The sequence below is a fragment of the Apis cerana genome, linkage group LG15, assembly GCF_029169275.1.
Source record: "Apis cerana isolate GH-2021 linkage group LG15, AcerK_1.0, whole genome shotgun sequence".
Taxonomy (NCBI): Eukaryota; Metazoa; Arthropoda; class Insecta; order Hymenoptera; family Apidae; genus Apis; species Apis cerana.
In genome coordinates this window covers 6,143,250-6,162,083 of record NC_083866.1, presented here as the reverse complement: position 1 = coordinate 6,162,083, position 18,834 = coordinate 6,143,250, and the positions used below count along the sequence as shown (strand labels likewise).

General features: G+C 43.3%; 1 protein-coding gene across 3 annotated transcripts in view; it reads left to right on the top strand.

Moving 5' to 3' along the window:
- The first annotated feature begins 1,836 nt into the window (after positions 1–1,836).
- Positions 1,837–18,834, top strand: part of LOC107996281 (xin actin-binding repeat-containing protein 2) — a 61,343-nt gene continuing 44,345 nt past the window's right edge. Inside the window, exon 1 of one of the 3 annotated variants that reach the window (XM_062085790.1) lies at positions 1,837–1,965. Coding sequence is in view for 1 of the 3 variants with exons in the window: in XM_062085774.1 (XP_061941758.1) it covers positions 16,825–16,924 (100 nt within the window). In the remaining 2 variants the exon portion in view is untranslated. Of the gene's footprint in view, positions 1,966–3,202; positions 3,547–16,809; positions 16,925–18,834 lie in introns of those variants that run through there. The other 2 variants (XM_062085791.1, XM_062085774.1) reach the window with 2 other exon arrangements.

Below are 18,834 nucleotides of genomic sequence, written 5' to 3'. Positions count from 1 at the left end.
CCTCTCTCTCTCTCTCTCTCTCTCCCGACTCGACCATTAAAGCGAATCACGTTGCGTAAGACTCTCTTTTAAACCGCGCAACTGACTTTCAGATTTAACTATTTTCTAAATAAAAACACATCGTTAAATACACGTCTCCGACAAGAGGTAATTATGCCATCGAGTAATGGCGTCGGGCAGAGATCTCATACACTCCACGACAAAATGTAGCACACCGTTATTTTCATTACCTTCTCGAGACTGAATTTTATACCTATCAAGTATTCTCTTTTCTCGACGTATAATACGTGTGTATGTATAAAAGATTAATCGTTTCAATTAACAAGAAAAGATTTCCTATATTTTAAAATCGTGGATCAGAGGACAGATATAAAAATAGTAATTTCTCTTCCGATTATAGTTTTAATACTCCATCGCGAAGATGTACTTTCCTAAAAGTTTCTAAATTCTATGGAAACGTGTCTGGTATCATTTCGCCGCCGAGTGTAAACGGCGAAACGGAAGATAAAAGCGGAGGAGAAAGCACGGTGAATTTTAAAGTTTACCACGATCGACCAACTTCTGGCGAGAATGGTTAAGTCACGTTGCAAAGAAATTTTTCATCTCTTCCGCGTTTCCTTTCTCCCTCGTCTCGGGACAAGACGACGCGCGCGACTCCTCGACTCCGCGATATCGGCGAACAAAAGCGGGCTGACGCTCTACGTGTCCCCCTTCTCGATTAATCTCCTGCCACCGATTAATCAATCTGCTTCGAACAGCAGATAAACGTCTTTCTTTCGCGCGATAACCGGCCAATCAACGTATATCCCAACCCAACTTGTATGGGAACTCGTGATCAACGAGTACTCGATCGATTTCGTGGCGTAAAATCAGCATGGCGCAATGAGTGATGTGCCGATAAATATACGCGGAACAAGATCGATCGATGGTAGATTGGTAGGTGTATGTAATCAGTTGCGCAATCAGTTTCCCCGGGACGGATCAGTTTCCCGGGGAAAAAGTGGCGGAGGACAAGGTCGGCTATTCTCGATGACGCAACTCGATTTGGCCTGGAAAAGTAATACTACTGGTTGCCGTCTTCTGCGCCTTTGAGACGCGATCAATCCGGAGACGGTCGAAGAATTATCTGCAATTTCGGTTGAGGGGAGAGAGAGAGAGAGAGAGAAACAGAGATAAAGACGAAAGACGAGAGCGAGAGAAGCGAAGGAGAACAAAGGTGGCGTATGGAGAGAGGAAAAAAAAAGAAAACAAAAATTGAAAGAGGACGGTGGTGGAAGAAGGGGGCCTCCTAGTTTCGCTGGAAGGCCGCAGGTATATCTGGCTGCGACAAATCGAAAGGCACGAGTCCACGATCCTACGATTCTCGCGAAGGAGAAGGTCCTGGCGAAGGGCATGGAACGCCGTCTCGCCGATGCCACCCTGTGTATAGGTGCAGTGGTGGGCGTTGGAGGAGCAACGGCGGCGGCAGCAGCAGCACCAGCTATCGTGAGAAGGAACGTGGACTGAAACGAAGGTGGGAGGAAAAGAGACAGGGCTATTCGAGACAGAGGTTATGGTGGGAGGGTATCGCGGTGGGGGGAGGCGGATAGGAGATAAAATTAGAAAGAGAGGTCAGAAAAATAACGAGAGACGGTGAAAAGGGGAGAGTGAAAATCGAAGAAGAACGAAACGAACAGGGAGATAGGGTGAGAGAGAAGAGAGAGGTAGGAGAAGAAACGTGGAGAGATCAGAGAGAAAAAGAGAGAAGGAGAGAAGAGGCCAGGCACGAAGCACCGAGAGATCGAAGGAAGAACGAGGAGACGCTTGGAGAGACGAGCAGACGAGACGAGCGCTAGAGAGAGAGAGAAAGACAGAGAGGGAACGAGTGGGTAGGGAGGGGATACGGTCGGGCGGCAGGCTTGGTTGGTGCGTCAGTCAGGCTCGAGACACCCGCGAGAACGGAGCGGTGGTTGCCTCCCTTATTCGGTACGTACGTTCAATGCGCCCCCTCCATCACCCCCTGCCCACCTAACAAGAGTCTCGACTATCGAGGCAGTGTCGCGCAGAGTGTCGTACGAGGCGTATTGCTCCGCCTGTCCATAACCCCTTCGTTATATCGGTGTTCCTTTTTATACATATATATAATATATCTGTAACCCTCGTGTTTCGATTTGTGCCGCGTTCGAACGAACCGACCTCGGTGAACCTATATTAAACCGGCCAACGATCGAAACGATCGTAGAGAGAAAGGAGAAGGCGGCGAAGGAGAAGGAGGAGGAGGAGGAGGAGGAGGAGGAGGAGGAGGAGGAGGAGGAGGAGGAGGAGGAGAAAGAAGAAACTTCCATAGGAGTTTCTGCCGATTACACAAGGCGAATCCCTTAAAAAGAACGAAGACAGTGGCGGATACGCTACGCTAGCGGTCGAGTGAGTATACATCGAAGAGCCTTGACTCTGCCCTCTTCTCTTTCTTCGCTTTGCCCCTGCCCTCTCTCTTTCTCTCTCTCTCTTTCTCTCCCTCTCTCCTTCTCTCTCTCTTTTTAATTTTGTTTTTCTTTCTCATCGGTTTCAATCTTTTTCTCGGGCTTCTTCTGCTTCACCTCTGATCTTCATTCTCCTTCGTTCTCAAACGTGTGGATTTTTCCGGTTGGCCTGAGTCTACTGTCGCGCGCAACAGACACCGGCGAAAATTCACCGATACGAGTTTCTCTTCTCCCGTGGCAGACGGTGGCATTGATTTCCTCCTCCCGTCCTCTCGCGCCGGCCGTTCGCCCTTCCCTTCCCTACGTACGCACGATCGTAATCTCTCGTCTCTTAAAATTCAATTAAAATTTCACCAAATTCTTCGAAATTGAGGAGAAAAGTCTAACGATACGATCGAGATATCGGTCGGAAGAAGATAAAAAGTGGATCTCGTGAAAATAAGTGACAGATCTCGTTATTCTCCCGTTCTCGAATATTTGCTTTTAAAGAGCGCCCCCTCCCGATGTTATGTGTATCGCTGCACGAGCCACTCCTGCGGGGATTTGAGGAACGTTTGTTTGCACGATTCGAGAAGGATTCCTCGATTCTCGGTTTGCGGCGTGGTCGGGACGAAAAGCGCGCAAGCGGAGGAACGAGTTTCTCGAGCGTAATTTCACGCGAAACTCTCGCAACCTTGAACGCTGCTGGAACGCTCGATTCGACATCGTTCAGGGGCGTCGAAACACGGCCAAAGCTTTCAACGATACGAATGCGTGCGTCTCTCCTCGAAACATCGAATTCTATCATGTGGAATCGAAAAACGCGGATCGTTCGTTTCCTCGACTCGAAACAGGACCTCTTTCGTTCTGTGACAAGGTTACGATATTCGTATCGAAGGAGCGGTGTTCTATTGAGATATCTCTATTTATAAACAGGCTACCGTTTATTTACATTTTAGAAACTGTGCTTATTTCCCTGTTCACGCACACGCTTATGTTTATCAGTGTAGTGTAAAAGCAAGAATGTTTCGTTTCGAACGACCGTTGAAATAGAAGACAAGCGGTTGAATTCTTCGTGTGAAATTATTAATTCGTTCCAAAATTCAGAGTAAGTATAATTTGTTCGCGAAAGTAAAAGTTTAAGATTGTTTCGAGAGTTATTTTTTTTTTTGATGGGTGTGGTACTCGAAAACTATTTGGCAAATACGTTGTCTATTTATTTTTAAAAGATTCAATCTTGTATCCCGTAATAATTTTTCTCTTTTGAGATACAAAAAAAAGTAGGAAAGAAATTTCCAGATATTTACATTCTTCTTATGTTTCGGATCTATCCCGATTATTATTATTTTTATTTTTAAAAGTGTTTTCTACGTATCGTATTATTTTTATTTTTGAAAAATATGCGACATTTAGTTCCATAAATAGAATTAAAAAGTTACATCGATCAATATTTTGCAAGTAAGTAAAAAATAGAATTAACGAGATAATAGAACGTACGAGAGCACTTTCAAAGAACTTAATACGTTAGAACGTTGTAAATATATCAGACATGTTAATTTAAATATTCCTGATAATCGATCATTCGAATGACTAAACTTCGAACAATCGATATTGAAATAATCAAAGTTCTAATACCAGTTGATCACGAATTTTCCTTTATTTTCAAGGGGAAGGCCCATTCAATCACGTACTCGCGATAACAAATATCGCTCGATGCATTTACTCGATCCGATAGACATTATCGTTCACAAGTGTTTAAAACACTTTATCGAATCTTCATCGATTTTTGAATCAACTTTCTTCGTTCCCTGTAAAATAACAAAATTTTAATTTTAACCGTATAAATCAACGAGATGAATAAGCGAAATATAACAATATTTTAATAAAATTATCTTTGAATATATATAAAAATGCGAAGAATACAAATGGTCCCATCCTTAAAAAAATAATTGTACCATTTTATCTTTTTTCACAAAGTTACGGTAATTCGAAGCTTAACGTACGGACCAATGATAAATAATAACAAATAATAACTCTCTCTCTCTCTCTCTTTCTCTATCTTTGTTAGAGATAACAAAGTGTTCGATAATTTCAAATTACAATAGCTGACAACGGACCGAGGCTCAAGAACACGAAAGCAAAAGGATTGGACAATTATTTAAAAATTATTTCACCTCTGTATTCCTCGCCAAGTTACAATAATTCAAAGATTGATAACGATTCGATGTCCAAATGTTTACGAACGTTTCGTTTCAACTCGACAAAGAACTCCGCGTAGTTCGGATAATACGTGTCCACGGTTATCGCGGCCCAGGTTACGAACGCGAGCCTGGAAATCGAGAATCGTCGACCTCGAACGGCCATGCTTTCATACAGTATTAGTCACACGTAGCCGACCGATGAATATTTCAACGTTACACGCCGTGCACACACCGCGCAACACACGCATTCCGCGTGTGTTCGTTTCGAGCGTTGTGCCACCTCTAATCGTTGCGATCGACCTCTCTTCTCGATCGAAAAACATGGTAGGACCAAAGGTCGATGTCGAAAGGTGGACACTTTTCTTGCTTCGATCTGTTGTCGCGTCTGTCGAAGGGGAGCGGAGATGGGGGAGTCGCCGCCTCCAACTATTGTCCCAGTTGCCGTGGAATGGCTTCTGTTGCTATTTAAAGACGTCGTGTCGCGATATGATACTAGAAATCTGAAATTGTTTTTTCTTCAACGTTGGGAAGAATTTTTTGAAGGAATTACGATATTTGTTACTCGTGCCGACCGACGATTACCGAATGTTAGCATTGCAAATGCGCTTGTCTTATCTACGGAATTACCTTAGGCAAACGACTGCAAGTACAACTTGTTTATCGGAATTGTTGACTTGTCCCGTAGATCGAATAACGTTAACACTTGAGACGTGCGAGAATGGCTTAAGGATTTAACGAGCAAATATACTCGATCGAATCATATTGTGCACATCGATAAATGCGAAAGGGGCCTCGTCTTCGTTATTCGCCCGCGTCTTTTAAGAAAAATAAAATTCGACTTTTGTATATCGATCTTTCTTTGTACGAGCTTCGAGTATTTGCAAAGAAACGTAAAAGAAAGAAAATCCGCAGAAGCACGAACGACGACCGTGTCCTCGGGATCGTTCCTATCCTCTGAATTCACGACTCGGTTTCGATACTGCACGTGCTGAAAACGTAGCCCCGCTCGGGTAGGTGGCAAGGGTGTAGCCGGTCGAGTCCTGGCCCGATGCATTCGCGATTCTTCCGTTCCTGCTCCCTCCGCCGTCGTCCTTCGCCAACGTTTTCAACCCGTATTCGTGACTCGTACTCCAACCATAGAAACGAGACGATCAACTTTCTTCCTCCTCTCCCTCCCTCTCCCTCTTTCTCTCTCTTCACCGGCTTTGGCCGTTCGAGGTTCGTGGTCACGATGGCAAATTTTCTTCGAAAACACGCAAGAAAGGTATTAATCGTTTTCGTAGGACGAAGGAGCATCGTTGATTTCGACGATTACAAGAAAAATTCAATTCTTGTCTACTTTAATTTTCCTCCAGATCTTTCTCATAGATTCGACGATTGATTAAGAAATTTCTGGAAGAAAATAACATCGCCTTCTATATTTATCGATCCGAAATGTCGAAAAGAAAGATAGCAATTTCGAATCGAATCGGTTGAAAACAGTAATCCGACAAATCGAAATAAATGGTTAAATCGAACGAGTCGAGAACCCTTTATCCTCTTTCTCTCTCCCTTCCTTTATCCTATTTGGTCGTCTATCGCCGCAAATTTTTCCGAGGACGGATGAAAGTAGCGGGCAGGATAGTCGTGAATTATCGGCAGCCGATATCGATAGATCGGATATGAATTATTGGCTCCTTGGAAAGCGCACGACGTCCCCGACCGATCTAGCCACTTTCGCGTCGCGGACCATCACCTGGAGCGCACTCCAGACCCTCCTCGCCGAGTCAGCTATTGGCGATTGATTTTTCTTTCGAGATATCTCACGATGACGAACGTTTCGAACGTTGGAGAGTGGATTTGGATCCAAAGCGCGTTTGAAAGGTTAATCGAGTTAATCGTTCGAAGAATGGCGAACAGTGTGCCAAGGCTTGATTAATCTGATCGTATAATAATTCAGTGGCTATTATTATTGAGGTGGCGAGAGAGTGATAAATTAAAAGTTGTCCTGTCGAAAAACAACGTAAATGGAAAAATACGTTGAATTAAAAGTGATATAAAATTAACGTAAAATTGGCAAGCATTATCAAACATTATACGATTTCGTTAAGAGTAATAGCGTGTCCCGTGATCTTTGTGCAAGAATCCGATAATTTGTCACAGGATCTCTCGTTGAAGAGAGAGTGATAAATTAGAAGTTGTCTTGTCGAAAAACAGACATAAATCGAAAGATACGTTAGATTAAAGGTGACACGAAATTAACGTAAAATTGGCAACGATCGTCGAACGTTACACGATATTCATCGTTGGTCGTATCGTTAAAAATTTTTATACGCCTTTTACTTTAACCCTCTTCCTCTCGATATCTTCTTTTTCGTCAACGACAAGGATCAAAATCGTAACACCGTGAAAGTTCGACGAGCCAAGCCAACCAGACAAACGTTATCGATCGAATCGAGAAAGAGAGATGCAATTTGCGAACGCGCGTAGAAACACCCGATCGCCGTGAACACTCCTTTCCCTCCCTCATCCGAGACTAAAAGCTTTGAGACTCGTTCGGATAAATATCCTAATCGCGGAAGTCGTGGTCGCGTAAAGAAGAATTTCCACCGGTGAAAAGGATGGAGAATAAACGCTTCTTACCCTCAAGAGGAAAGAGAACACGGATATTCGCCTGCAAGGGTGAAAAGAGGAAACGGGTACCGTTTCCAAGAGCGAAAAAAGGAGGAGAGAAGGAGGCGATTATCCCTCGCGGACCCCTTCGTTTTCGACTTTCATTTTCCGCGAGGCTCGTTCCTCTGAAAGGAGGCAAATGTCAAAACGAGAAATGTCCCTCCCCTCTTCTCCTCTCAGTGCTCCCTTTGTCCCTTCTCCTCCGCGAAAAGAGGGGAGGGGAATTTTCATCCCCTTTCGAATATCAATCTCCCCCGTGGAACAGCGATAGGTTGAAAACAAAATTTACGTTTAATTCGCGCCGATCATATAACATAGATGGGATATTCAATATCGCGTGTCGAGGAAAAACGGATCCCAGAACCGTGAAAGGGATAATAAGATCCGATCGAGCCATTATCTCGGATTATTTCCGATCTTAATTGCAAATAAACCGTAAGGATGATTGCAAGGAAACGGTACGAATCATCTATGAATCCTACTCATCACAGATCAAACCCGCTGCTGTTATTGCAATTTCTCTTGCACATATGATTCGTCGCTCGGTTTTATATTAAGAATTAGGAGCGAAGAAGAAAAAGCACGGCCTGGCCGTTCCGCAAAAGAAATCGATCCAACGAAGAAGAACAAAACTGAAGAACAGAAAAGAGGGGGAAAAAATCGAAAAGATCCCAGAGCCCCGTTTCCCCCCCATAGAAGCGTCCTTCATTGGAAGAAGAGGAAGAAAGGAGGAGTAATATTTGAGTAATACGATGGAGCGGCTCCTCTGCGCGGCGACGTTTCGCGAATATTGAATCACTTTCGAGGAGCGAATCATCGAAAGCGGAGCCAGGTCTTGCGTCGCGAAATGGAAATAAAAATGCATCGTGTCGTGCATGACGAACGCGGGCCGGCATGAATCATCGGCATGAAAATAGAGCGGGCAGAGGCCAACGGGTGAAACCAACAGCGGACTGATAAAAAGCCGCAGGTAACAATGCCTGGGACTATTGGTGAGCATTGGCCGTCACTCTTCCACTCGTGAAAGTGTACGAGTCGAACGGATCGGGAAGAAGGGACCTGGTGATTCGAGTAAAAGGCTACCGCCACGATACACTTTCCCTTTCATAGGGATAAGAATCGTTCCAATCGTCTTTTGTTCCACGCGTGTAATCTCAATGGAGGACTTTGGATTTGGAAAATGGATACGGTGGTATATTCTTTATCTTTATTTTTTTTTTTTTTTGAGCGAAATCCAAGGCACGTAGGTTTTTGGCAGTGGCATCGCTCGCTATATAAAGACGTCTTCATTGGTGATAAATTTGCCAACTCGGATTATAATAATCGTCAATCGTGAATCCCATAGATTCTTGATTTTTGTGAACGATTAAAGGAAACGTTAGAAACAACTCAAATAGAGATTTATATTCGTCTCTTTTTGCGTTCCATGGATTTTTTTACTCGATATATTTGCATAAATGTAAATATATCCGCAGTCTCGCTTATTCGGATTATATTGTCGAGACAGAGAATTTCTGACACAAATTTTATTTTGGAAATCGGCCAGTCCCGGTCCTGACTCCAATTGTCGTCGTATCGTTGAATTTCAATTTCGCTGATGATAATCAATAACCAAGTTTCCGGAACAAAGTTCAAGGATTACGATCGAATCATCACAGATTACGAAACATTCTCGCGGAATCGGCGAACGATGACGAAGGTTTATCAACGCGGTTTGTTACATCCGTGCCAGATAGCGGCGGAAACACGCTGAAACCTTCTAGAGAAGAGAAAAAAAAAGCGAGAAATTGTCACGTATGTGTCGTATTGTGCCAACTTGGTGCATAATACGAAGGCAAGAGAGGAAAGAGAAATCGTCAAATTCCTCTTTGAGTCACACCTCGTGTTTCCATCGAATGGAACTTGTTCGAGTTAAAATTGGTGACGAGAAAAATAATCAAGATAATTTTCTAGAATGTATTCGAGAATTTTAACGAGCTGAGAGCAAAAGTTAAGAGAATTCGCAAATGAACATCGATAATTTAATAATAATAATTTAATAAAACTGTTTACCGTTAAATAATTATTATAGTTTCTATATATTTCTCTCGAATGTGTTTATGTATCCTTTTAAAAAAAGAAAAGAGGAGGAAAAAAATACTACGAGTTCGAAGAGAAGGGAGAAAATAGAAAAATTTTCTTGGTGGAAAATAATAATATTACTAATGATCGATACCGGAGGATGTAAGAGGATACCGTATGGGCGTGGCCCAGACTTAACCCATGAAACGCGTACGAGTATATAACTCGAAAGCCGAGGTAAACGGCTACTTAGACTTAATATATCGATGGGAATGGAAATAAAATCGTGGCAGGAAAGTCAGCCGATACGTTATAGAACTTCTTTTCCTCCTCCTCGTTCAGAGCGGAGCGTTCACATTTGCGGAAAAGGTCAGACACACATGTTGAAGGTGGAGCGCAACAACAACAAGATCTACCTCGATTCCCGCGATTCGTGTATCCAATTACTCGCGAGGAGAGCGATTTTTTTCTCCTCGAAACGATCTATACCCGGCTGGGAAGAGGCGAGATAAAAATCGACAACGATTCCCTCGAAGAAATAAATAAGAAATTTTCCACGAGGAGGAAACGTGCATGGGTGTTGACGCTTAATAAATTAATACGCTAGTCTCCTTTTTCCAGATTTTTCCCTTCTCTCTTCTCTTTATTTTCTTCCGTGCAATTTGCCATGGAGGCATTAATGTGTGACCGCCCACACGCACGCGCGAGACCATTTAAATTACGCTCGACGAAATGGCTGGAAGAGTGCCGCGAGTCGTAATTATTCTCTCCGAATATGTCGAGTTAGTCAGCTTTTTCAATCGTTCCTCGGGAACTCGATATTACGTCCGATCGAGCGTTTCTCTTTCTTCTTAATCGAAAATATTCGAAACAAATAAATTTGCAATACTTTATTCGACGAGATAAAGAGATAATAAATTTAAAATAAAATAATCGCGCGTGTAATTTTAGTTTAGGGGAACGGAGACGCGATTTCTCGCATTATCGGCTTTTATCTCGTATTTTCTAGTTTCAATTCACCAGCCACTTTCGTAATAACGTTCGATCCAGTACTATTCCATCGAACGTTGTTGTCCCAAAGGTGAAAATCACGCGTTTGTTGTTAGCTATCGCCGTTTCGAGGAACGAGATAAATCTATGCCCCGTGCTATCGATGCACGTTCCTACGTCGCAATTATCTTTTTAATCGTCGTTCGTCATCAGGGAGGGAGGGGGATACTACACGCAGAAATAGATGATGCTTCGAGCGGAGAAAGTGACGAGCGAGTGGTACTCTTCCGCGAGTTTCTTCCCACTGTCGATCCTTTGTCTCGATATCAAAGATTTATGCAAATTATCTCGTCAAAGGTTTACGCTTCATCCGACACGGCTGATCGCCTCTCGATAAGATGCCTCGTACAGAGAGAGGACGGATTCTTCTCTAGTAAATCCTTGGAGAACCTACTAGCCTACATTATTGACAGCCAGAAAAGGAGGATTGGAAGCGGTCGATCAAGATCTCGTTCCAGATATACGAGTCCAGCAACGAATCGGAGGATATTGTTGTCTGGAAAATGCACGAAAAGGGTGCCAGGAATATTTGGCGATTCTTATCGCAAGCATTTTTATAGTTTGTTCCAAGCCTGAAACTTATGTATGTAGTACAAGTTTTCGAGGTAAACTCAATGATTTTATTAATCTTGGAACACATCGTAAAGGACAAGAACAAGAAATTAAATTATACGTTTCTCCAATAATGAGTAAAAAAAAAAAAACGAACGATGCAAAATTATTAACACTTATCGGTATTTGAAATGGACTATTTTCCACCAGAGACTCGGCTGCCCACATGCACTGCGCATTTTTATCACGCTTGACCTTAGATACAAAACTGTTCGCGAAATTCTTCCGAAAGAAACTTCGTTACCGACTATTTTAGACGAAAGCGGACCATTAATAAGCGGAGAAATGGCGGCGATGTTAGGTTAGATTAATCGGCCTGTGTTCCTGGAAGCGAAATCTAAACGAAGGGACAAATTTATAAAAGTATATCGTTGGTTGGAACAGGTTTCCCTGAAAGTGGCAGAAATACAGTATTGTGTCTCGTGTCAACGAAAACGAAAGCTAGGAGGAATTTGTGGTTTGGTGGTCGCCGAGTAGTGGTAGCCAAGTAGTATCTCGTCTTCGCTTATCTCTGTCCGCCATTAGACCTTCCGTGGACGAAGATGCAGAGCATATTCTTCGCCGGAAACACGAATTTCGTTTTCTTCTACGCTTCATCTAGAACAAGTTTTTCGAAGACAAAAGGAAATTATGATATTAAAATATTAAATGCTTTATTATTTTATTTATTAGAACAAATAAAAAGAATCAGGAAATGAATTCTACTCCAATAAAGTCAGATTTACTTCACTTTGACTTTGATTTTCTCTCGTTTCAACGATCCAATAGATGACAAAGATCAAAGAAGATTTGAATTTTGAGGGGGCGGCTAGAATCGACGATTTGATTTTTTCCCCCTTTTTCCTTACCAAACACAAAGATATTTACAATTGGAAAGAGCAGTTATTTTGCGTCGTAGTTGATTAATATCTTCCGGTTTCTACATATGAAACTCTTCGATCATCGATGATCTCGATTGTAAATTATCCATGAATTACATTTCGAAATTGAGGATGAGATGGACGATGTTGTAACGTAACAGTGATCGTTTCACGAATGGAATGGAGGCTATTTCCAGCCTCCTGTTAACACGATTCGAGGAGAGACTCGTGGCGAGAATTTCGCACCTACAACTTTCTTGGGTGTACTTTGTTTACTCTGTCTGTGGAGGATGGTTAGCCGATGTTTCGTTAACATTCGTCGATGCCACTGAAAACTGTGTGTCAAACAGTGGCATCTTGACTTTCCACCAACTTCGAAACCGCGGAAAAATCTTCGCCCCGAGAAGTTTCACACACGAATGTAGTACGCGAAATATTCGTTGGAATAGCATTCAGATTAGTCAGGCAGCCAGGGCAGCTCGATCTTTTCTTCGATGGCTTATTGGAGCTGCATGCTCCAGGCCTGAGAGACTCGCCATGCGCCTTTTGTGACCCGTTTATTCGATCTCGATTATTCGTTAAACGGAATTGCACAGTTAGACTGGCGCAACAATGTTACAATGAGACACGCGTTTAATAGGTTAGCCTATTATATAAATATGGAGATAAAAATCGCAATTATTAATTTTAACTGTAAATTAACAATTACGATTATCGATCTCTACGTAATGAATCAGAGATAAATAAAAATTATCGCTTCGAGACACTCGAATTGAAATTCTTATCAGAGAAAGAGAAGTTTTTTTTTTCATTTAGCGGAACGAGGGAAGGGAGGGAAATTCGCTATCTGTGGCGAGATATTAAACATTTTAAACGAGCACAATGGCAGAGTCGAGAATCAAGTAGCGAGTGACGCCAACGTAGCGAAGAGAAGAACTTCAATTGGTATACCAAGACCGACTTCCTGTTTTTTAAGTCACGAGCGTTGAATTCTCGCGACGAACGTTACATTATGATTTAATCTGTCTCGATAAATGAATCACATCGAACGGCACATGTTTACGACACGAACCAATCGTCGTTTTTTTATTACTTTACTTTATCCTATCCTCGTTATCATCCCGTCGAAATATTCACTTTTGGAATGAAATATCCGAGTTCTCTCTCTCATCAAGATTTGTGAGGATTCCCTTTGCGTAAATCGAATCGAAACTTAAACGTTGCATAGGACAGGTTTAGACAGGCGATAGGATAGTTGGCAGAAACAGAGGACCGTACGCGTCGAATCCAATATTGTTAGGTGGCGAAACGAGGATATCCCTTAACGTCATTAGACGAGTCGTACGGCTTCTGAGCCGCCCACATACCGTCTGGATACCTTAAACTGCGCGAAACTGGTGAACTCGTTCTCTATTTCTCGTATACACGTGTGTGTAACGTTTTTAACGAGGTCAGTTTTGAAAGAAAAAGAGGAAAAGAAAAGGAGGTGGGGGTGGAGGAAAAAAGTAAAGACGGAGAGGGAGGGTTTTATTTTAAAACGCGTGAATAACGCGTTCCAAATGGAGCGCGTAAGGTCTCTTCCGGTTGGCAGTCGATCTATTTTACCCTGGTGCATCAGGCCACCAAAGGTTCGCTCGATATATTCGTTCGAGGAGAGAGGGCACCTGTACTCACGTGCATACTGTGACTCACCCCGTATATATTTCGGCGGGTCGAATGGTTCTCGTCAAAAGGGAAGTATTTCGCGCTGAGTCAACGAAATCCTGAAACTGCGTTCACCAGCTCTTGGATATCTTTGTCCTTGTCTCAAATTTTATCCGTTCGAGGATCGTAAATCTTGGTAAATATCCTCTTCAATGGATGGACAATTTAGTCAAAGTTTAATAATTAACGTTCCCTTATCGAGTGATTCTTGAATATCCTTGTTATCGACATCTGTTCGAATAAGTCGTAAGGAATATATTTCGACATGAAATTCGAGTATCTTTTTATACAGATTGAAAAATTGAACGTAACACAATTTTAAATAATTAACGTTTCGTTTCATTTGCGACGATCTAACCAAGGAGAACTAATGGAGAAGAAAATTAAATTTCAGATTAATCAAATTCTAAGTGCGGTTTCATAACATGATGGCTGCCGCACCGCATTGCTCGAGATTTATCTCGATCTTAAAATATCCAAGCACGAAGCACCTTTGCTTCTCCAGAACGGTCAACGTGTAAACTCGCGAACAAGAATAATGGGAGAAGAGACAATACGCGTAACAACCGATACGCCTGTGGTGGGCAACCGAGCAGAACCGTGCCTCGGCGATCTATTCTCGGCTTTGCCGCGTTCCGAAACAGAAGAGACAGGTCCAATTTCTGTCATCGCGTTTCTCGAGAGATCCGCGCACTTTATAGAGGCGATCGTAAAATTTCGGTAACCGTGTTCGCCTCGAGATAGAGGATAGGAATTCTGCGGCGGAGTTTCCATTCTCCTTGCCTTCTCTAAGGCCAGTTCTAAGTTTACAATTCCGACACGGAGGAATTCGGTTTTCGATCCCCGTCGTAAACAGTTGCCCGCGTAGAGCTTCGCCAAACGCTTATAAGTCTTCTTTCAACTATAGAAAAATTTATAGGTGTATAATTCAATGTTAGCTGACAAATTTACGCTGCTCGCCGTCAACAAATCAAAAGTTCACGTTCGGGGGGGTTAATAATTTATGCATAACTCTAATCGTCAAATTTCTCGAAAAGATATTATTTCGAGAAAAGAATTTATTTCCAATTGCATCCGCCGTTCGAAGTATATCGCGTGTACAATTCGTGTGAAATTTGCACTGAAACTTCAAAAATATTTATATTTATGAAAGAGAACGTTTCATGAAAGGCACATCCCCCTCACTTTCTTCGCCTGGTATCTAAAAGGAAAAGTGGCGCGAGAAGGTGGCACAGGAGGTGGCCACTGAAATCTTATTTCGTTAACGAGAAATGAATTCTTCCTGCGTGGATCGGAGCGACGGGATGCCTGCCCCCTCCTCCTCCTCCGTTTTGCATGCCCGCATAGATCGAGAGCGTGTGTTCGCGTGAAAAGATTCAGCGCAAAGATAAAATCGAAGGAAGATACGGTTTCTCGTCACGACACTCGGCCTCTCGGGGAGTAGAAAGGCGGCTGCTGGCCGAGGGGATCACCTATTAGCCGAGAGGAGATTCATGGATGCTGCATTATTCATAAGGAGAGACACTTGGTGGCCTTTTTTTTTTCTTTTTCTTCTTTTTCCTCGAGCGGCTAATTTAAAACGTTTCGACAATTTGTGCCCTGTCCACGCGTGAATCATCCGAACGTGTTCAGATTTGGGCGCGACAACGGATACTCGCGTTGAAACCGACTTTAAGCATAGCGCGGGCTTGACACGACGATGAAACGGGATATAGAAGAATGGATTTCGAGACGTTGGTCACGTTTGAGTGGAAAGTCTGGAATAAACCGCGACGCAATATTGAAAATAATTGAAAAAAGTACGACGTAACCTTCGATTTCGAGGTATAGAGAATCCGAGCTCCAAATCGGCCTACCAGAAGCCCAACTAGTATTCGTCGTGAGTCACGCGAACATTCCGCAGAATGCATCGAAGCGACCAGCCGGAAAACGGTGACGTGGCCCTCCAGCTAAAAAGTTTCTTTCGAACGTTTATGGAAATCCTCGACGAAATCATCGAATTATGAGAGATCTCGTTCGAGCAAATTGAACGATGACTGAAAGAGAATAACATCGATTCTCTCGTTGAAAGAGTCGAAAGGATTATCCTTTGGTTTTTGTAAACGAGAGATTTGGTTGGTCGCACAAATTGGAAAATAATGGGATCGAGAGAGGAGAGAAATAAATTAATTCTCGTTGGGAGGATCGTTAACGAATGGAAAGGATTAGCCGGTTTTTGTATCTCGGTTGGTCCATCGGATCCTCCGGCAATAAGTCGCATTGGCGCGTGATCATTCATCGTGAATAACCCGTTCGCGATCTCCTCTCCTCGAATTTCACCCGGCCAAGTGGCGAAGTCTGCTTGCTCGCGAGCACGGCTTGGTATTGACGTCGGTAAACACGCGAAGTTAGAAGAAGCCTCGGTAGCCTTGAACGGGGCTCGATCCTGACGCATCGTAGGCGATCCGTCGCTTTCTTCGCCGACCAAAAAGAATTTCGATAGGAGAGGAATGAGCTCTGCGGTTGATTAAATTTTCCATCCTCGTTTCGACGATCGGCGTAGCGAAACTTGATCGCTGTGCGCTGTCTGAACGCCGCTCGGCAACCAGATTCAATCGGGCGATTTTTGTACTTGAAAGAAAAAGCTAAAATTAGAGAAAAGATAACAAACTATGGAAAATTCGGTTCCTCGGAACGAGTATCGAGAAAATCGTCGGGGATGGTTGACGTTCCGAGGATTTAAGTCGAACGATTGATAGGAAAAATTTCTCGAATTTTTCATTTTCTCTTCTCGTGCGTCCCAATCATTGGAATTCGAGTAACTGTATAATCCAAAAATTTTAATTCGAAGACGAAAAGATACTTTGGAGAAAAACCTTGCAGAATCCAGAATCGACGCGAGAGAATATACGTATATTCGTCCAACTTTCTATCCTTTCCTAGAAGAAGAATCCTAGAACCGGACGGTCTCAATTTCTATTCGATTTTACAAGCAATCTTCCGTCCCGGGGTATAATTTCAGACACTCGAAACGGCTGGATATACACCCAGTGAAAGCCAGAATGAAAGGATTAAGCCGGATTTCGAATGTGGAACTCTTCTCTTCTCGCAAAAGGAAGCCAACCTCGTCGATTCTCTCCCGAGGCTTGGAAAAATAATTGCATACGATCTCTTGTAATCGCGTACGACGTCGTCAACACCGTAGAGAGAGAGAGAGGGAGAGAAATCGGCAGGAATCCCTGGTCAGGGACACGAATTCCACGACGGATGGAGAAGAGAAAACGGGAGTGTTACGCACTCGGAAGCCCGGGGAACGTTCCTCCACGGCGCGGGTCGCACCTTGGCGCGTTCGAGGAATCGCAGAAAGGTAGCTGGCATCGGTTCAAAGCCGCGTAACAGGCCGGTTGCGTCGCTTCTTATTCGGAATCCCGGATAGAGGATACCGTAAAACGGCGCGCACCGTGCACAGTTATTACATCTCCCGGCGCGCTTAAATTTAGGCACACGGAAACCGAGTGAGGCCGAGCCGAGCTGAGTACGGGCCACGCTTTAACCCATTAACCACTTGGCGAACAGGCATTTAATTTCGATCTGGAAAACCGCAGTAGAAACCCTCTTTCCTCCCATTGTCCGTGCTCGATAGTTGCGCGATCTTCGATTTTAGAGAACGGTTTCGAATAATCTCGTGTATAAGGGATCGAAATCGAAATCGGTTGGGACAGCAACATAGATTATAAATTACATGGCGAGGTTTGGGGATAGGATAAGTGTGGAAAGACTTTGGAGGTACAGAATTTGCGTCGATATATCGCGGCAATTAGAAAGCGCATTTTAACCAAGGAAAATTCTCTCGCGAGCGCGTAATCGCATACACTGACCGAGTGTGTAATTAACGTCTTTAAGAAACCCATTATTCCAGAGAAGAATTTTAAGTACCAAATAATAAAACGTCGACGGACAATCGATGAACGGACGAGGCCGATACCGTGACCGGAATAATATTTTTCCAAGTACAGCGGGCTTGGCTTCTGTCCGAGAGAGAGAGAGAGAGACGTTATTAGATTTGGAAAATTCCGGGCGCTGCTCTCTTCGAATCAAAAAGAAATAAACCGAGTTCGAAAAAACAGTGCGCGCATTATGAATCCATTCCACGCCGCTTATCACCGCGCGATTTATAGTACGTGTATTTTTAAACATGGAAAAAAGAAAGGAAAAAAGTCGAAGAGATCGATCGAGATCGCATTCAGGGCTCACAAAGAGCTCTTTTGAACGGTTTCGTTCGATCGATCGCGTTCCACGCGTGATGCGAAAGAAGAAAAGGGGGGACGTAAGTTTCTTTTTTCTCTTTTTCTCGCGGAGAAGCGACACTCTCGAATCGAGTAATGCCCCCTCGGCATTCCTCGGCTCGATTCACCAGATCGTTGCCTCGTTCACGGCCGCCCGATTCCTCCGTTTCGATAGAGCGTACGTGGCTCTCGGAGAGGATCCGTTGCGCATACGTATGCACGCGCGCGCGTGCTCCATCATGCGATTACGAGACCGCGGAAGAAGGCTCGAAGAATGCTGGTCCAAGCGAATAATCAACGCGATACTTCGGCAAGATAACACGTTAATTCAATGGAGGAGAGGTTCGTTAATGGAATTTCACGAGCCGTTGCCCCGATAGAAATTCTTTTCCACGCTAGCATTTTCCTTTCCCGATACGCGGGCCTCTGCTCGTTCTGCTTTTATGAATCTTCGAATTCAAAGATGTTTGATAATTTCTTTCTTCTTTCTTTTTTTTTTTTTTGCGTTGCACAATATTAAAAATTCATCCCACGAGTTTTCTCCTATACCACACGTTTCTTATTACGCGAAATAAAAGGAAGAATACATTTAAGGGAGAGAGAGAGAGTCTGAACAATTATGTAAATAAATGATTTGGAAAAAAAAAAAGAAAATAGGAAAAAATACTGGTAAATACGGACGATCGAGTTTCCTCTTCCTCCAAGACGCATCGAAAGATACCAACCAAACGACTCCACGGCTCGTCTCATTACCCGAGGAGTATCATTTTCCGCGGCCGTGGCTCCGCTCAACAATCACGATATTCATCCAACAACGATTGTTCTCCTCGAGCCTCTCAATTAATCTCGCAGCTAAGACGTCTTCTCTTTCCCAGGAATCCGCGTCGCTTTCGATCCCCTCAGGATTATCGACAATTTTTAATTTATAATATCGGTTGAAATCTGTTCTCGATTCGTATTTATTCGAAGTTGCTCGTTTCGTCCCGTGGGA